Source organism: Phaethon lepturus, unplaced genomic scaffold, assembly GCF_000687285.1.
Source record: "Phaethon lepturus isolate BGI_N335 unplaced genomic scaffold, ASM68728v1 scaffold29310, whole genome shotgun sequence".
NCBI classification, from domain to species: Eukaryota; Metazoa; Chordata; class Aves; order Phaethontiformes; family Phaethontidae; genus Phaethon; species Phaethon lepturus.
In genome coordinates this window covers 21361-39981 of record NW_010510239.1, presented here as the reverse complement: position 1 = coordinate 39981, position 18621 = coordinate 21361, and the positions used below count along the sequence as shown (strand labels likewise).

Below are 18621 nucleotides of genomic sequence, written 5' to 3'. Positions count from 1 at the left end.
GCTGAATAACTGGAGTGTGGCAAACATACCACTGTTATAAATAACATCCAGCCTTTCGATATTATTCTTCAGTTAATTATTTCAAATTCTTTATAAGCATCAATGAAGTAAGCCTCACTCCCATATATAGGAGGAAAAATGAAGATAGAGAGACAGAAAACAACCCTCCAAAGTTACAGTGGCACACTTACACAGAGAATTCAGGAGGTCTGACAGTACAAGAGAAAAAGCATCCTCTCATCCAGATGAGAGTGCTTAATAAGTCAAGAGTTTGTAGCATTTATACATCATTTTACACAAAACGTTGCATCAACATTTTAAAATTTAACCATGACTAGTAAATGACCAAGACATATCAAAGTTTTATACCGATAAGTAAGGCCCAAACAAATTATGGAAACTAATGATTTCTCCCTGCTGAGGCACTTTTATGTTCTCCTTCAACACCCAATCATAAAACCATTAAAAATAACATTTCATGTTAAAAATGCCAGCAGCTGCCAAAGTACCGTATACAGCACTTTGTCAGATTCTAGATAAACGAACACCAAGACCTAGCACAACAGTGATTAATAAGTAATTGTGTCTCATTACCTTTGTGGTCTTCTTGGGCCAGCTGACCACAGGAACACCCGAAATGGCAAGATTTTGGTCATCATCAGCATGTTCCTTCAGTATGTTCTGTTGCAAATGAAAAGGCCTTTATTAACCAGAGAAATATTCCTCCAACTGAAGAGCGCAGAGACTTACAGAAGACAATACTCCACTCTGATAAAAGAGTGACAAGATCTCTGATGACTTGTTACATCTCCACAAGTTACTTTTGCTTCCAAACTTCCAATTCACACTCAAACTCTCGTACCTGTCATTAAGATCCAAAATGTGAAGTTTCTTGCAAACAGCAAAATCAGCCATGAATCACCTCAAATACTACAGACTACTTTAAAGTTGGCGTGGCCAAAGAGGCTGGTGTTTTTCCACTGCTATCAGCCTAATACCAGTATCACCTCTCCCTTTAAACTCCAGCTCACTAAATCCCAAACAGCCCCCAGCACTTCACCACAACCAACACCTTCTCTCCTAATCAAGTCTACAAAAGACCCTAGAAGCATCTAGGCTCTGCCACCATGATTTCTGCAGTCGCAGGGCATCAAGCATCAATCCAGTGTAGTTTACAGCAATCCTCAGATGTCTGAACATTCAGGTAAGTCAAGATACAGAAATGCGCACCGTAACCTTTCATCTTAATGCACGTGGCAATCCACAGGCACCGGCATTTCCTTCCACACTGAGGGGCAAGCCAGAGTAATCTAGTTCACTTATGTGATCAGATAAGGCATTCAGGTTCCTGAGCACTCACTAGGAAAGGATCTGACTCAGGATAGTACAGTATTAAGGAAAAAGATTCATGTCCCCTCTCTTCTGCCCCCACCAAATCCTTTTGTTTTGATGCACTGGCCCAGAAATCTCATGAGTGGGTTGCACTGGCTTACACAGCTTCTACTGCTGTGAATCACTCCCATGACCATGTAATTCAACACAGAGATGGGAAAGAACTCTTTCTAAGCATACTCAGTTGTGCAGTTGGAACGAGTCCACACTCGCTTCCCTTGACTCTCAACATACTAACCTAGCTACAAAGCTCTTCATTGGGAGTTCAGGTAGCTGAAAAAGACAACAAATAAAACCAAAAAACGAATCGGAAAGAGGATTCTGCTGTGCTGCTGAAAACTGAAGCCCAAATAAGCACTAACAGATTAAGGGGAAAAAAGTGGTCCAACAAAACAAACAAGAACTGCAGGTTAGAAATTACCTCGTAATAGAATTTAGGAGATAACCCCAGACAATGAAGTTCAACGGTGTTGCTCTCAAGTATACAGACTTCTTGAAAAAAAAACTTAATTAGGCAACAATAGGCACCAGGCGCTCTCAGTCCCTAGTGTAGAGCTTTAATAATTAGAAATTTCACACAGTCTATAAAAAATGCTTAAAATACAGTAATTGTTTTAATAGGAAGTGCACTTGGAATTCATCTGCAATCATCCAGCTAACGCTGGGAGTACGATGGCATGTTCCAGGCCACAAGAGCCCGAGCAGGCAGACTAGCATCTAAACTAGGGTTTGGATGAGCATCCCTGGGGCTGCCTTTCTCCCCCTGGAGCTTCAGGCAACCTGCCGGATTCAGCTCAATTCCCTAGTCTGCACTTAAACGAGAGATGCTTTACTAAGAGACACTACAGCACCAGCACAGCGCTGCTTCTTCAGATACAGTCATACCACTAAGGCCAGTTCTTGATACTGGTTAGTCCGAAAGCAGCACCAATGACCAAAATAAGCAATACCAGTACAAACCCAGTTCCGTCAGCCCCTCACCGTGGCTGCGCTCAGGAGCTTGCACAGGCACAGCCTGGCTGGTTAGGAGTAAAATGCAGCTTGCCCCAGCCTGACTCCAACGTGGAGCCTGTAGCGTACCTTCAGCTGAATACTCTTCGAATGAAACAGCTAACAACTTTTACATGCAGACTTGCCATTGGCAAATTCACTCTTTGCTGAGCTGAGGTTAAGTGAGCATCTCTTTTCGTCATGTCGTTTTTATTTTGAGAGCGTGATCATTGCACTGACTGAACTGTGACCACATTCCGAAAGTTGGTTTTCAATTCTAAAAATGGAGGGTCTTTTGTATTCTCATAGCAAAGCAGAAATTCTCCAGAACAAGGAGAATGAGCAGCTTGAGAGCCATATAAACAAAGGACAAATTAATCCCTCTTTACTTTGCTACTCTTAGATTTGAAAGCTTGTGAGGCAGAAAACCTTAACATTTCCACTAGTGACTGTCAGAGTCTCTGAGTTCAATAGAAAGCAGAGTCTATCCCAAGAACTTGGCTGGGTAACAAGGTTTCTTGTTATCATATGTATCACATGAAAATATTACCCAAGAAGAAACGTAAAACTATGGCAGTTTATCATCTCAGCCAGCTGAAAACAATGGATGTCTGAGCAGCAGAACCATAACCAAGCCACATTTGCACTGACTGTAGTGTCAAGTATCAGCACGCAACAGGCTGGAGGAGGCAGACTTTTGTTCACCTGCTTTAGAATAAAAAAAAAAGAAAATAAAGAAAAGCCATGGGGCTCCAGTTAGACAAGCAACATGATGCTCATCCAACACAAGGCTGCCTGATTCATTACGCTTGAAGGCTGCGGTGACAACAGCAGGTATGAAGGAAAGAAACTGATTAAGTATGTAAGAATTCAGCTTAGCCATTAATTTCAAAAGCACAGCAAGGGATGACTCCCCTGAAATGCATTCAGTAGAGGGAGTTTTTTTCCTGTCATCAGAATGAGAAGGGGGTAAGATTTCTTGGCAAGAAAAAGTAAGAACATATTTCAATAGATATCATCTGTCTTGCACAAGAATCTTCTGCTGCTGCCAAGGAGTTGCGGATATTTGACAAACACTGTTCTTCAAACTGAGTTTCTTCTGCCCTAATGGACTTCCACAGGCCCTTCTGAAGAGTAGCATTTTTGCTTTGAAGTGGGGAAGGTCTGCAGCATTATTAGAAGGCAGATCTCACAATCCTCTCCCCCAACAACAGCAAAGGAATTACCATCCTGCTGGTAACACAACAGAAGTGTTGTGTGCTGAAATCAGAGGCTGCACGCAGACAAGTATCACTGGCAGGGTGTTTAATGTGGGATGCAGACTGTCACAATCAAAGGTCTGCTCGGTTTTACCTGTCCTGTGATGTGGGGTGCAAACCTCTGTATTCTCTTCTTCATGCCTAAGTCCACTCCAATTGCATCTTTAGTGGACTGACATACTATTTGCTAGCTAAATACGAAGTGGAGAAGCCACACCATGAAACTCTTCCAACCCCCAAGGCCACCATCTAAGTAAAATGAGTTCTCAAGTCATTTTTTTTCCCCTCCTTCTCTTCCTCATCAGTGTAGGTACTTTTCTAACAGTTCAGCTGCTACTTAATTTTTAAATTGGGATCGGGAGTTGTTGTGCTGTTTCATACTTCGTTTCAGGGCATGTATATATGGAAAATAAGGTATGACTGCAGGCTGCATGTGCCTCCAACAGCAACACCAACAGCAAGGATGTGGGGGCAACTGCTGCAGTGTCTTCTGGCTGCTCACCCTGCCAACAGCTACGCTTCGAAGCCTTCTGCCCCTCTGCAACCTGGGTCAGCTGAGCACTCTCAGGGAGGGTATGTTTATCTGTGCAACAATTTCCCCTCACACTTGCTGCACATACAGCTCACACAGAGCCCAGCCAGAGACATTTGGATACAGAGAATATTGCATCTCCTCGGCCGACTGTTCAGATGCCATCTGGTACGGCGCAAACGCTGCTGTCAGTAACCGCTGTTTGGAGGCCTCCGAGAAGCTCCTTTGGTGGTGAACACAGGTCTCATGCGATACAGTGCCCATACAGCAGAGCTGCAGCCGACAAGAATTTAATTCCTTGTTCGAGCTGAGGGAAGAACTGACCCGCTCCCCAAGTGAGGCCTGTGTTATGCTCTGCAAATAAGCCTCCCTTGTGCTGCTGCACTCCATCGATCACGGTGATAAATGGGTTCTCAATGTGCAGAGGCGTTAGCTTGGCACTGCCGGATTGCTGTGTCCCCACTAGATAGTCACAGTTAGTTAGGAGCTTAGATGACGTGTAAGGAATTTACACAGGCTTAGTTTAGTTTTCAGTCTCCCTTCTCATAAGGAAAATAAATTACTTTCCTTCAAAGAGTCTCACCTACTTGACATTAAAAAGCTGTACATAGCTGTAGTTGTATTTACTACCAAGAGCAGTAATCCAGTCGCTCACCCTTTACCATGTTCTTGCACAGATGGGAAAGCATGGATTGTCTGCAAGTTACCCAAATCTGTTCTGTGAAACTTCACATCACTAAATAAAAGAGTTTCCTTTCTCCAGTCTTAACTACCCATACCCTGTTTTCTGAAAACATTAATTATCTTACTGAAGCACAAGGACCTGAATGTCATACAGAGAAGTTCCCCAGTGTATTTCATTAAGAAATAAAACTGCTACAATAAACATGGATTTATTTTCTTCAGGAAGAAACTTGTTTAAGACTTTCCAAGCACAGTAAGAGCTTTCAGACTTTCCATCAGAGCATGTTCTTCCTATGCATTTGTTAAAAATTCTCAAATGCGTGTACTAAAAGGGTACTTTTTATAGATTGTATTATTAATACATAACGTGCCCAAAAGTCAGGTTGCCCATGAAACAAACCTTGCGAATATAGCCAAATACAGTCACAGCACGTATGATCTGCAGAGCTGCTTCTGCAGGATTTCTGCCTCCATTCAGTCACACAGATGACTGGTGCTCTGGATATTCATCAGGGTGAGGTAAAGGTGACAGGCTTTTGCTCACTCTACTGCTAATATTACCAGCAAAATCCCCACATTATTTTCTGTACAAGTTGGAAAACTAGTAGCAAAGTAAGAGGGAATATGGTTTAGTGGTCAAGGAGACAAATACCGTTCTGGAAAAGTGGACTGTATTTCTTCTTCTGCCATTATGTCTCTATGTGACACAGGGCAAATCTTTTAAATAAAGTTTCCACAGGCAGTGATAAATTGTGTGTTCCTACTCTTCACACCTGGCTTGGGATCTGGATGCTAAAGATCAGAACTTCTGCTCTGCAGAAATGTTAAGCAATTGAAGTTTCAATACCATTAAAATTATCTTTTGCCCATATAATTCTTAAATAATGCTAACTTTTCTGAAAATCACATCCATGGCACATAAAACCAGTATCCAAAATTATGGTCACTTTTATCTTCATCTCTTTGCACCCGAGTTCCCTACCTGTGAGCCAGAGATAGTAACAGCTCAATCACCACTCGTGAAGCACATGACTACCGCAGTGATGAGTATCACTGGGAACGCCAAGGGCACGTTCCTGTTACAGCATTCAGCCAAGGGTCCGACCAGTATGATGTACCTAACATATACTGAGGAGCAAGGACGGAACAAAATACTGAACAGCTGCACTCTGGACACCACGCAATACAGAATCCTGCAAGGACCATTATGTATGCTGAAGGGCCTGAAATCAGTCACTTGGCAACTTTTCCAGCAGCACGCTCCAGCCTTTAAAGGTAGAAGCCCTAAACACGCACTTGTTTCTAATTTTTTTTTTTTTTTTTTAAGCCAACAAACTGAATAAAACAAACTTCATGCATTGGTATGACAAGGGCTACAAGGACATAGGCTGCTTTGGCTCCGCTGCACTGTTCTCTACCATGTCAATGAACACAGCGGCAGAAAGGAGTGACGGGTTGTTGCATCCAGGGTCCCCAGACTAGATGGGAACGGGACACACCTTGTCAGTAGCTGCCTCAGACAATTTGCTGATGGGCAAAGGGGAGGCCTGTGCTGGGAGTACTGGGCTCCACTCTTGACTTGAGAGGAAGAGTACTCAAGCAACCACTGATGTGAGTGCAACTCCCCCTAACTGTCCAAATTCCCTCAGAGCACCTAGCACATGGATTATGCAACCATATGGAGAGTTACGGAGACAGCAGACTACATGGGGTTTAATTAATTTACTATGCTGTATTGACTCCCATTCTCTGAAAATTGAGGGCTGCCTTATATATGGACCAATATTGTAGAAAACATAGGTAAGAAAGTTTTTTAACAGTTCTTTAGACACTGGTTAAGAGAACGTTTGCATTAACATCCTTTTAAAAGGTCTTACTCTGACTAATCAGTCACAGGCCCGCCAAACATACAGAGGTGATTCCAGAGAAAACAGTCCTGCAGCATGCACGATGTTTAGATGTGGTCATGGGCCCTTTAACCAGCAGGGAACCATAAATATCCAGATGCTGGGCTACATCCTGATGGTTACAGTGTGTGCTGGCAAGGAGAGAAAGTTTAGAAGCAGGCAGTTACCAAAGAAGATGGAACATCAAGACTGCAACTCTGCAAGATGCACAAAATAAACTGGCAGATGCCCACTTAACACCAGTTAAAGCACGATATCACCAAAAAGGGCACAACTTGGGTCTTTTTCTTAAATGTCCATTTGCAGTTCTCCATCTCTGTAGCTAGTGTATCCACTGCTCTGAAGAGGAATCGGAAAGCATATACTCCTACACGGTGCTTTAAACCAGATTCACATATGGTATCTTGCCGTGTTCTAGTAAGATTTCTCACAGTGCACTGGAGTATGCCATCAAAAGAGCATGCATGATCATTTTCTGAACATCTGCACCATTTATGACATGCTGTACCCCTTTTTGGGATTTCAAGAAGGGGCAGTTCATTTTTAAGGAAACTTGGTCCATGCATCAAGCTTGGAAAAGTAATGCTACCGTTCCTTCTCCTTCACCACAAATACAGCACTTGGTCTTGAAGCTTCATTTTTATTTCTGATTAGAAGATGACCTATCCCAAAGCAAGCCAGTGAATCTACAGCCACGACTTTGGGCATGTGTGTCCACTTTCATATACAAAGTGGCTGATTTTGCAAGAAGAGACTTTCTGAGCTCTTGTGGTTTACCAAAATGAGTGCCATGTATCACAGTTCCAGGCTCCAAGACTGTGGAATATGGTTCCACTGCACACTGCGTATGTTCAGCCTTCTTTAACTGGCTTTGAAGCCTTTTCTAAGCCGCTGCTACACTATTTACATGTTTATATGGTAAAAGGGGAGCCTATACTTTTTTAGTGTATTTTCCCCCTCAGATTGTGGCTTAGATAGCTCTTGTGTATAGGACATATGTAGCTGAAGAACCATACTGCACACAGAAACAGCACAAAACTAGCAGTCCAAACACAAGATGACGAATCAATACTCATAGTTCCAAATCGGGCAAAATTGCCATGGTACTGGACCTGTGGAGGACAGGCTGGCAATTTTAGCCTTATTTGACAAATCCCAGCAAAATTACAACAGCATGCTGCTCTCAGCTTTATTAAAAAAATGTTAATATGCCTATTTTAGCCAATGTGAAAACGTGACACAAAAAAGCTAACCGAGTAGGTCCAAAAAGGTGCCACAGATCAGAGGCAGGGCTGGGACCAGAAGCAGGAAGGCCATGTTGGTGTTCAGGAGGAGTTTATCCCTAAGTCAAATAGGGTACTGCTTCTAGTATACTAAAAATCTAAAGAGAAGGTCTGTCACTACTGAGCGTTCACTCCTCACACCATCTCCAAAAACAGTATATTGTACCAGTGGAGAATAATTATCAACCTATAGAGGGCAATGGAGGAAAAGAAAATGAAAAAGGTGAAAGAAAAAAAAAAAAAGGCAACTGAAAACAATAGACAATGTATCTTCTGAATTACAATCAAATATTTACATTTTGTAGGTCCGTTATCAGATATACTCCAGAAAGACTCTAGACCACAAAGGGCAGATTAAGACTATAAATATAAACAGACTTTTTGAGGTATAATATTTACACATGGGACATAACAAGTGCTGAACTATGAGAGGATCTAAACTTTTGCCTACTGCTGTGACAGTTAGAAAGGACTGCATCAATTAAATCAGTCTGCAAACAGCCATCTCCCCAGAGCAGAGATGGCTTTTGTTAGAAGCATAATCTCCCTCTCTGTGGTATAACAGGCTGATACGAGCTGGTCACTACACACAAGCTGCCATCCCTCTGCTGCAGAACTTTGCTTTCTCATCTCCCGCTGTCTTCTATGCCCACAGAATACAGTTTGTGTGGATCAGCAAGCTATCACACCCACCTTCATGTCCTCTAGGAGGGCCTGTGGGTCTTCAATGCCTTCTGGAACACACTTCTTGTTCTCTGGGAGAGATTCAAGCTTTTCCACCAGCGCTTTTAAACCCTTCAGTTCATATTCTGTGAGGTGAGTCCATTTGGTTGCAACTTCTGTAGCTGGAGACCCCGTTGGTGTTTTGGGGTAGTCCGTGGGGGTCGTTGATTTTACACTGTCATCTGACTCATTGGACAAAGTTCTTTTCAGGTATCTCATTACTGTGGCTTTTTGTTTTCTTCCTGCACCCTCCTTCCCTTCTGAGTGTGTGCTGTTGGGTGAGGAAGAGCCATCCACCAAGGATTTGGAGTTCTTATCCAAGCTGTCATCCTTCTCCTCCTGGATATGGGCATCACAAGATTCTTCATCCATGTCTAACCACGAATCTGATGAGTAGCTGTCTGTGCTGCGTTTTCTTTTTGCATCTGAAAGTTAGAAAAAGAATACTGAAATTTTACCCAATGTAATTCATAGCTTAAACACTTCTCTACCACTGGGGCTAGGCGCTGCCTGTTTAAAAGGGCACTGGATAATGCCTAGTAAGTATGTGACAGGAATGGGCTCTATTCAAATGATTTTTAATTGGGGGGGGGGTTTGTTTGTTTGTTTTAATGCTGGTTTTCATTAACATCTACTCAGTTCAAATGACTGGGAAACATTTAGGGAAAAATTATGCCTTCTTCAAAGCTTCAGTCCTCTATGCCTTCAATTAAAGAGTAGGCAGAGCTCTTAAGTCACACACAATTAATTTTCCCACAAATCCAAAAGCGACCAGATTTGACAGCCTTACAGCTTTAAGAGGAAAGCTAGCACAGAAAGAGGAGGGGAAAAAGGATGGGAGAAAGCACGTTAAAATGCTGTACATCATCATTCTTCCAGCAACCCTGCACAGCACAAAATCAACTTCTCAATACTTTTCCTCTTTATGAGCAACTGTGGGTAAAACAAGAACCCCCACTTGTTACTACATGAATATTCACTGCACTTCTGAGAGAGAGGATTACAGTTATGCTTATTTTATAGACAAGAAGCCTAAATACACTGAGATATGCAAGGACTGCCACATAGTTACATGATACTGTTTTTCTTAATGCCGTCCCTGATACATTCCAGGTACTTCTGAGGAAAATTTAAAGGCAAGTTTCTGAGTCTAAAGAACTGTTAATCTTAATTTTATACTAAGTTTCCCTCCTATAAAATCCCAACTGTTATCCAACTCTGTGCAATCAAGCAGTGAAAGCAATGTAGGAAACTAGTGGCCAAGGTTCCCTAAAGCACACATCTTTTCTTATTTATTAGACACAATTTCCTTTACTAAGAGAGCAACATTGAATGCAGTAATTTCTGTGGAAAATACAGTTAACACTGGCAACACTCAGTTAAATCAATGTGAACTTTAATAGTGGCTGGAATGGGTATGAGATCAAGCTGCAAACAAAAACACTCTGCAAAGGAAACAGAAGTCATACAGAAAGAGTGAGTGAACAATTAATGAAAAGTTCCTTTCACAGCTTTCATGCTTTGCAATGCAGTAGCTTTGGATTAGGACAATGTGAATCATGCTTAAGGAAGGATTAAATGGACATTAAAGAAAAAGCTCAGCATCCGGTTGTTTAACAGTGAGATTCAAAACAAATGCTGAAGCCCAGTTCCAAGCTGGCAAATTCATCCTTATCACAGAGCAGCTCCTTGTCCCTTGCATACCCTTGTACCATCTTCTCACAAAATATACGTGTTACTTGTCAGCTGGGTAACAACGATGCAGCAGGCAATTGCACAGTAGCTGTCCGAAGGCAGCCAGCCTAGCTGCTTGGCTTTGCAGTGAACCCCTCCAAGGCTAGATGTACCTCTGTGTGTTAGTGCCCAAGAGATAAGAGTAGGCCACTTTAGACTTCTCAGGGCAAACATGCTGCTGCTACAGTGTCTGCAAAAATCGAGCATCTCTGTCCAGTCTATTCCTTCAGTCACGTTTGCGTTTTTCCTCAGAACCAAAACAGCCATAAAATTACTCCTGAAAGACAAATTTAAGCTGAAATGCCTGTGAAAAGATGGCAGTCACAAAAAATACAAGCTACCACCAAGGCTGGTCATAGCCAAATCCAGCTTCATCCACAGCGCAGGCCAACTTCCTCCCTGAATCCCTCCAAAAAAGCTTCACCATGAAGAACTACAGCACAGTTTATTCTGGGTGCTGAGGTGGTGGCACACAACACTCCAGAGCAGCTCCTCCTCTCTGGCCTGTGCTAATACGTCCCCGTGACTCTTTCAGAAAAATAAACAGGTTTAAGAAATATCTTAACCAGAACATTTAAAAACCACTAGGTTATCCAACTTTGATTTAACACGGTTTTTCCCTTTGTCCACAGTAGCTAGCACACTCACCCGCCTCAAAGGGCTATATAATCAGCTTATGTCATTCTCCCATTTTACAGCTGAGGAAACAGATGCTTGGGAGAAAGGACGATTTGCTCATTGTCACACATCAAATCTAGGGCAAAACCAGGAATTGGAATCCAGGCTCTTGGATTCAGGGCTGGAGCCCCTTCTCTAAGCCACAATGTCTTGGTGAGCTATTTTACAATTGAACTGAAGCACAGAAGCCCAGTCTAGATGGGAGAAGATGCCACTAACAAACCAGAAGGCGGCGAGAACAGATACACATCCCTGCGCTACCAGTACAGCATCATTAACAGAAACTGGCATAAATCCGCCCAAAGAAAATTATGTTTCTATCTTCCTATGCTGCGGCTCTGCTGAACAGGAGCTAGTGGCTGTAACCGGGGCAAATTGCAAGATACGGCCTGAGGAAAGAGAGGGAGGCCACGTTATGGAGGTGTGAATAATTGACTCCAAGTAATGCTCCAGTGCTAAGAGAAAACAGCCTTCAAGAGAGATCTCCACTTTTTGTCCCTTGCTCTAATCTAGGGAAACAAAAGGCAACAGAGGAGCGGAAGACCAACAGCATCCTGGGGGCCTATTCCCATCAGAAGGCAGCACACGGGGCGGGGGGGAACACAGCAATCCCGATCCGCCAGCTGCCACCGGCTGTCTGCACAAGGCAGGCCCTGCTGTGCCAGATACACCTGGGGACGGACAGACAAAAACAATCTAAATCTAACCTCAAAATGAACCATCGCCAAACAAGCGCCCCGCAGCCTGTTCTCTGCAAACCTGGCAGTTACACGACTCCTTGCCTAACTTTACCTTTGGGGACAGGGTTTGCTATTGACCTGAAGTGTATCAGCCTATTCTGGAGCACTAGCGGATTACAGTACTGCTGCACCATCAGATTAAGAGCGGACTGCTTTCAAAAGACAACAACCGTCTGCTACTGCTGCTAATTTAAAAAAAAAAAAACAAAAAAACAAAACACAAAACCAAAAAGTCAAGGGAATCAGTAATAGAAGGATAACTTCAATGTGAGGATTCAATTTTGTGTTTTCAAGTGTTTTGTTGTAACGCAACATGCCATGATTTTTATTTATTAATTTTAATGAATAACGGCATCTGACAGAGTTACTGTGCTGTGAGCTGAGGCTCTACATAAGCATAATCTGCATTTGCTTTGTAAAGACATGCATTTTAAGCACTGTATTACCAGGGTTCCACTGACTTGGAGGTTTTGGTTTATAAAATCTCTGCATGGAAAAGAGCTCCTGCTAAGTGCAACCATGGTTTCTTCTTCTGTGACAATGCACCAGCCAATACCAAGTTAGAACTCCAGTTTCAGAGTGGTAATCCAGTCTGGGCTCCCATACAACTTAGTGCAAAAAGACCTTCACCCCTCTCCATCTCAAAGCAAAGCAAACCAGCTTATACAAACCAGTCAGTGATATAACTCAGTGAAGAGGAAGAGCAGTGCAGTCTTGACCACAGGTTCACTTCCCTGTGGTTCTGGGCAAATCACTTAACTTTCCCCGCAGTTATCCACTTGTACAATAAGGATAATTACACACAGTTTCTTTCCTTGCTGAATACCAACTTGCTGTATTACACAACTTAAAAGAAAGGGAGGGGGGTGAGGTATAATTATGAAATCTTTCTGAACTCTTTATAATAGTCCAGTATGTAATATCTATCTTGCCATTCCCAGCTCCGAACCCTGACACTGTGACTTGGGACCAGCAGTTGTTCTTGGTCTGCTAAAGACAGTAATGACATTTTCATTTGCAGAAAAAAAACTGAGCATACTGGAAATGTATCACCGCATGGAGCACCCCACACAGAAATCACTCAGTGTAGTCCAGTACCTGTCCATCATAAGCAAATCTATTCTACCCCCTGAGAAGAGGGAGGAAAAAAAAAGACATGGCTCCTTCACCCTGCCAGAGGGTATATTTTCTTCATCCATCAGGCTTAACATACAGTTGGAGCCCACCCGTTAAAATTTTAGCAATGGGAATCTTAAAAGCTGCAGGCTACAGAGAAAGTGCATTTTTGATAGCCCAGCGTCTTCTCCCAATTACTCTTTGTCAGCTCACTCTCAAGATCCATATCTCACTGAAGGTCAATTGTGGCTGAAAACATCCAGTACAGACTCATTCATGATAAGAATAAAAATAATGAAGACATATCCATCCCGAAACAGTGCGTGTTCAAATCTAGTAGAAAACCCAAATAGGATCTTTCTGATTTCAGCCAGCAGGACAAATGTCACTGTTGAGAGGGACCAGGAAAAGAAAAAACAAGAGAGAAAGAGAGATTGCATGCTTTTACAGCAGCCTGTGATTGCTGTCATGTCATCATTCCCCTGAGTGTTTGCCCTTCTGCAGAAGAGATCTGAAAAACAACTGTCTCACACACTAACTAGGAGGCAACTGCTTGGAAACTCATACTGGGCCTGAAGAACGGGAAAGGAAGCCACAGTCATCATCTTCCAACTCATTTAGAAGGGGAGACGTTTTTATTTAGGGAGTGGGAACACTCAAGGTTTTAGCCTTGCCTACACTGAGGTGAGTTTGGCTTTTTTCCTGTCTCAAGATTTGAGAGTCAAGACATTTAGAAAGCAGAAATACAAAGAACAATATAAGCTGCTATACTAGCATACACCTATCGGGACAGAGGTATCGCAACACAATCACAGCAATACATTTTCATGAGTAGGCAACATCTTGGAAGAGTTGCTCTGCATTTGGCAACCTTCATGTCAAAGCAAACAAATACTGAAGCAAAATGAAAACATAGTATGAAAAGTTTAAAGATATCCTTAAAACACAATTGCCGATGAACTCAGTTTTCTGTGTTCTCCAAAGACGTTCTCTATCACACAGTAATCTCCTCTGTCTCATGCAGGAGAACAGGATCTTCTACCAATTCTATTAAAACTACCACCTTGTGAACACCAAGGACCACTGGCAGCATCCTGTGCTCTCTCTGGTGGATGTCCTCCTCAACTAACAGTCAACTGTTGCATCTTAGCTTCTGAGATCCAGTAAGACCACTGTATCAGAAGGTGTACTTATATACTTATACACCAGATTATTCAAGAGAAATTTCTGAAAATGAATACAAAGATGTGGAGGATTTTTTCTTAAACCAAGGACAGAAGACAAATCTATTGAGGGGTCTGCAGAGAAGTTAAGTACTTTAAGTTTCATTACTCTTTAAAGAAGAATAATGGGAAATTCTTTGTGAAGGGATACTCTCTTATGAGACATCAAGAAATTGCTTGCAGATAGAGAAGTCTCTGAGGAGGAGACAATCTAGGGACCTTAGCAGTTCAGAAGAAAAGCTTAAAAACAAAGCAGTGAGTTTTCGGAACACTGACATCATTTGGATCTGCTATTCCACAGCAGGTGAATGATATCAAGATATAGACACCACAGAACAAACAAGTGTAATTCAAGGATTACCGTTTATAGAGATTTGAGTCAAGAGGCTGGACGCGGAGACGAGTTAAAAGAAAAAACAAGCAAGTATTTGAAACAGTATTACTCACGCAGACCAAAGCGGCACAGCTTTGTAAAGGTAAATAATGTACCTTTACTCCTTTGAATTTGACAAATGCCAAAGTGAAAGATCCAGTAGATATAGTAGATCTGGGCTTTTAAATCACAATCCCCAGTTAAATAATTATTTCAAGGTTAAGATTCTGCCAAGAAATAAAAAGCAAGTTTCTGACAAAAGGAAAGTATACATCTGTCTCCCCTGGAGAGAAAGGCCCTGGATGTCAATGGCAGAGATTGTATCAGCATGCTAATACTCTGAAGTCAAGAGATAGCAGGCAGGTGGATGAACTACATGCTGTTGGTAGATACCACTTTGGTAAGCTGAAAGTACCAATCCATTCAAGACAGTAACAACAGCTCAAGATCTGCCCAGAAAGACACTCCCAGCACCTACCGCGGCTCAGCACCCGCAGCCACACAGTGGGGCTGCAAGTCAGATCAGCTCATCAATCCTACTGGTAACAAATATATTCATTTTTTGGTAGGGTTAATAGCCAGGCTCCTTTTCCTGATGCCTTTGCAGCTGGCACTCTGTGGTTATGCAAAACAATCCTTTTCCCTCTAGACACTGGACTTCTATGGTTACCAGTGAGCTTTTATATGATTTGAGTATCTCTCGGCTAGTAACTAGACCGAGGCACATTTCGTGGGGATCACCAAACCATTATCAGTAATTACTGAGCTGGGACAGAATTCACACTGGTGATTTAGCTGAAAAAGGTCCCATCTCAAGATCCTGAACCATCCACTCTCCACATCTAATTTGTTCCAAAATTACGCCTCAGCAATCTGGCACCCCCACCCTGCCTGCAGAACAAGCCTCTTTCCATGCCAGTGATTTAGACAACAGGCGGTTGTTCCTTATTTTCCAGGGAATGCAGTTATTAGAGTTTTGTCACTGCTTTTTGAAGAACTGATCCGAGGGACTAATTCATCTTTTCCTCTACGATAATCTTACATAAAGAGAAAAATTCCTTGACAGCTCCTGCTTAACTAACTCTTCTGATCAGGGTCTCACAGAGCAAAGAAGAGATACAAAATGTGAAGCACTCAAATTCCTAGGCATTCCAAGAAAATTCCCTTGTTTATCTACACAGACTATCAGCTCCCTCAAGTTATTCTTAGTCAGTAAAAGTCATGAAAGAGTGATGTCTGCCCGTAACTTCTTAAAACTCTTCTACTAAGAATTATGCTAGTAGGTGATCATTTCCCTCCTCTGTCCAGAACCTGAGGCAGTTCCAACCATTCCAGGTTCACTCCAAGAGGCATCTCAGGGAGCAGAAGGCACAGAAATACTTTAGTTCTCCTCCACACTTCACATATCAGTTAAGACCTAGCTGGTGCTTGTGCTACTTTCAGCCATTCTGTGCTTAAAAGCAGGGAGGCAATACGGCCCACCATCTTGTTCCATTAAAGGGAGGAAAAGAGAGGCCAGTTCAGCAAGGCAACAACTGGAATTGTCACACATTGATGTAAAGCTCGCATCAGTGCCAAGGTAATGCCTTCCCGCTTCAGGCACATCTATCCATCTCTGCTATGGTCCATTTTCAGCTATTGTTGTAAAGGTTTCTTTGACCTCCCTGCACTTGGGTTACAGATCATGTACGTTTGTGGGTTTTCTTGGTTTTGTTATTCTGCAGAGCTAGAAGTCAAGTCACCAAATGGAGAGAACTATAGTAGAGATTAAAGAAAAGAGAAAGAAGCCAGGTTTAGTGACCATAACACATTCTGCAGGGCAGGCGCTCTATAAAAGGACTAAATATCGATCCCACGGGTGCACATTTGCAACGTACACATTTCTGGCTACTAAGGTACTGTGCCAAATATGGCAGTAAATCCTCAATTGTTTGGCAGATCATCTCAACACAAACGTTACTGAAACCAAGGAACAAACGCATCCAAAAATTATTTTTCTGGGATCCATTTGCCAAGGGAATGCTCAATAAATATAATTCAAAGTAGGTTAGTACTTCATGGAAATGCTTAAGAGTCAAAACCTACCCCACCCCAAAATAAATAAATAGTTCATCAGAATTCCTACAGTTCTCCAATTCCATTTACAATCTGCTTTGCAGAAACCAAAGCAGTAACTAGCCTAAGGTGGTAGCATCAGTTCTGAACATGGACTCAGAGGATTCACTCACCAATTAACATTGATTCTTTCTGGTACTCTTTGCTGAGGTGGCAGCGCTGGGTCACACAGGACACGTATCTCTCCAGAACATACCAGCACATTTCATAGTAGAAAGGATAACGGAATTTGGCATGCACCTGAAAGCAAGATCGAGACCGTCAGTCCATGGGGAAGGGAGAGAAGTTTGCAGCACAAGGGCCAGTCATCATTCTCATCATGTTATCAAGAGCACAGACAGTATGCAGGAGGGGGAGGGGGGAGAGGAGGGGAGCCGAGCGAGACGTACGCCTTCAGCATACCAAACGAGGAGCCTGCCTGCCTGCCATGATAGCATCATTCCTTGGTTCACTAATTTGTATCCTCTTGGGCTGGTGGGAGAGGAAAGGGTTTGTGTTCTTGTGAGATCATGAAACTGATGGATGGCCCCTACGGTATTATTTACCTGCTGTATAAACATAGGGTGGTCACATACAGATGTTAGTCACTAAAATTCAAGGTAAAATAAAGGTGGGGTTTTTTATTTCCTAAACACTATCACATGAATTTTATCAAAATGGCAGCACCACCTGAAGCGAGTCGAGCAGGAAATACACCTTTTTCAATTGCGGTCTTCGCAACAGTGTGATTAGATAAACGATTACACAAATTCTTGATTATTGATAACTACACATTAAAAGTAAAAATCCGTTATGCGGTTTACACTTAATATTTTGGTAGCAAGTTAGTTTTTGCCACAAACAGAGTAGAAAAGCAGGATTTTGACAAAAGATCTTGTCAAGCTGTGCACTTTTTTTACATCTGAGACCTGTTTTCTTACAAAAAGCTTATTCTCCAACACTATGTATTTGTGAGATTATTTCAGATTCAAAAGAAAACAAAGTGGGTTTCCTTCCTTTCCAACATAGTTTTCTCTCTGTGGGATGTCACTGTACCAAAGAAGAATCTGGGAAGCTTCTAAAATGCATGAACATATGTATATTTATTGTGATTTGTTAGAAATGGATGCCATGCGTCTTGCATGCATTTGTACTTACACTGTACACTTCCTTCTCCTGGTGGCACAGAAATTTGCATTTTGCAGGCCTGCATGCATGCATTGCGCTGGGATTATAGGAACTGCTTTAAGATATTCTATGCGTATTAACTGCCCACCTAGCCAAGAGGTGTCCACCCACCTTTCATGATTAAACGCTGGACTGCACCAGAAAGGAGCATTATCTTAGAAATAATTTTTTAAAAACCAAAACCGAAACACCACCCCAACCCAAATCACCCAAAAAACAGTGAAGTCTAAACAGAATCACTAATCCAACACCTGGAAACTCAGATTCAGCTCTGCAAAGCAGGCGCTGTCGAAACAGCTGCGTGGCAATAGAAGCATTTGAGCAGATCAATGCCTTCCTAGAATGCCTGTATTTGAAAACTGTCCCCGAGGTGGGCAGTCAAAGAACGTGCCTCTGGTTCCCAGAGCACAGAAAACGCAAACACTTTTTTAGCAGTAAACCAAAATGTAACAAAGGGAAAATATACTGTATTGTCGCACTAAATGTATCACAGTGCATGATTTTAATACTCCATGGCAATTCCCAAAAAGTTCAGATCTCTTAAATTCAACACAAACGTAGCCGGCAAATCTGCACTGCACGTCGCTATGGGTCATGCATCCAGCGATGCTGCACCTTCAAACGTCTCCCTGTGGTGTTTGTTGCAAAGCACATATACCAGAAAATAGAAGGGGGGGGAGGGAAGGGGGGGAGAAGAAAAAGCAA

General features: G+C 42.4%; 1 protein-coding gene across 1 annotated transcript in view; it reads right to left on the bottom strand.

Annotated features, from left to right (window-relative positions):
• Positions 1–594: 594 nt before the first annotated feature.
• The window catches only part of LOC104627955 (lysine-specific demethylase 2B-like), a gene marked incomplete at both ends in the record, with an annotated part of 35417 nt that continues 17390 nt past the window's right edge, over positions 595–18621 (bottom strand). The window contains 3 exons of the mRNA XM_010296376.1: positions 595–681; positions 8741–9195; positions 16863–16989. Coding sequence (XP_010294678.1) covers positions 595–681; positions 8741–9195; positions 16863–16989 — 669 coding nt within the window. The remainder of the gene's footprint in view (positions 682–8740; positions 9196–16862; positions 16990–18621) is intronic.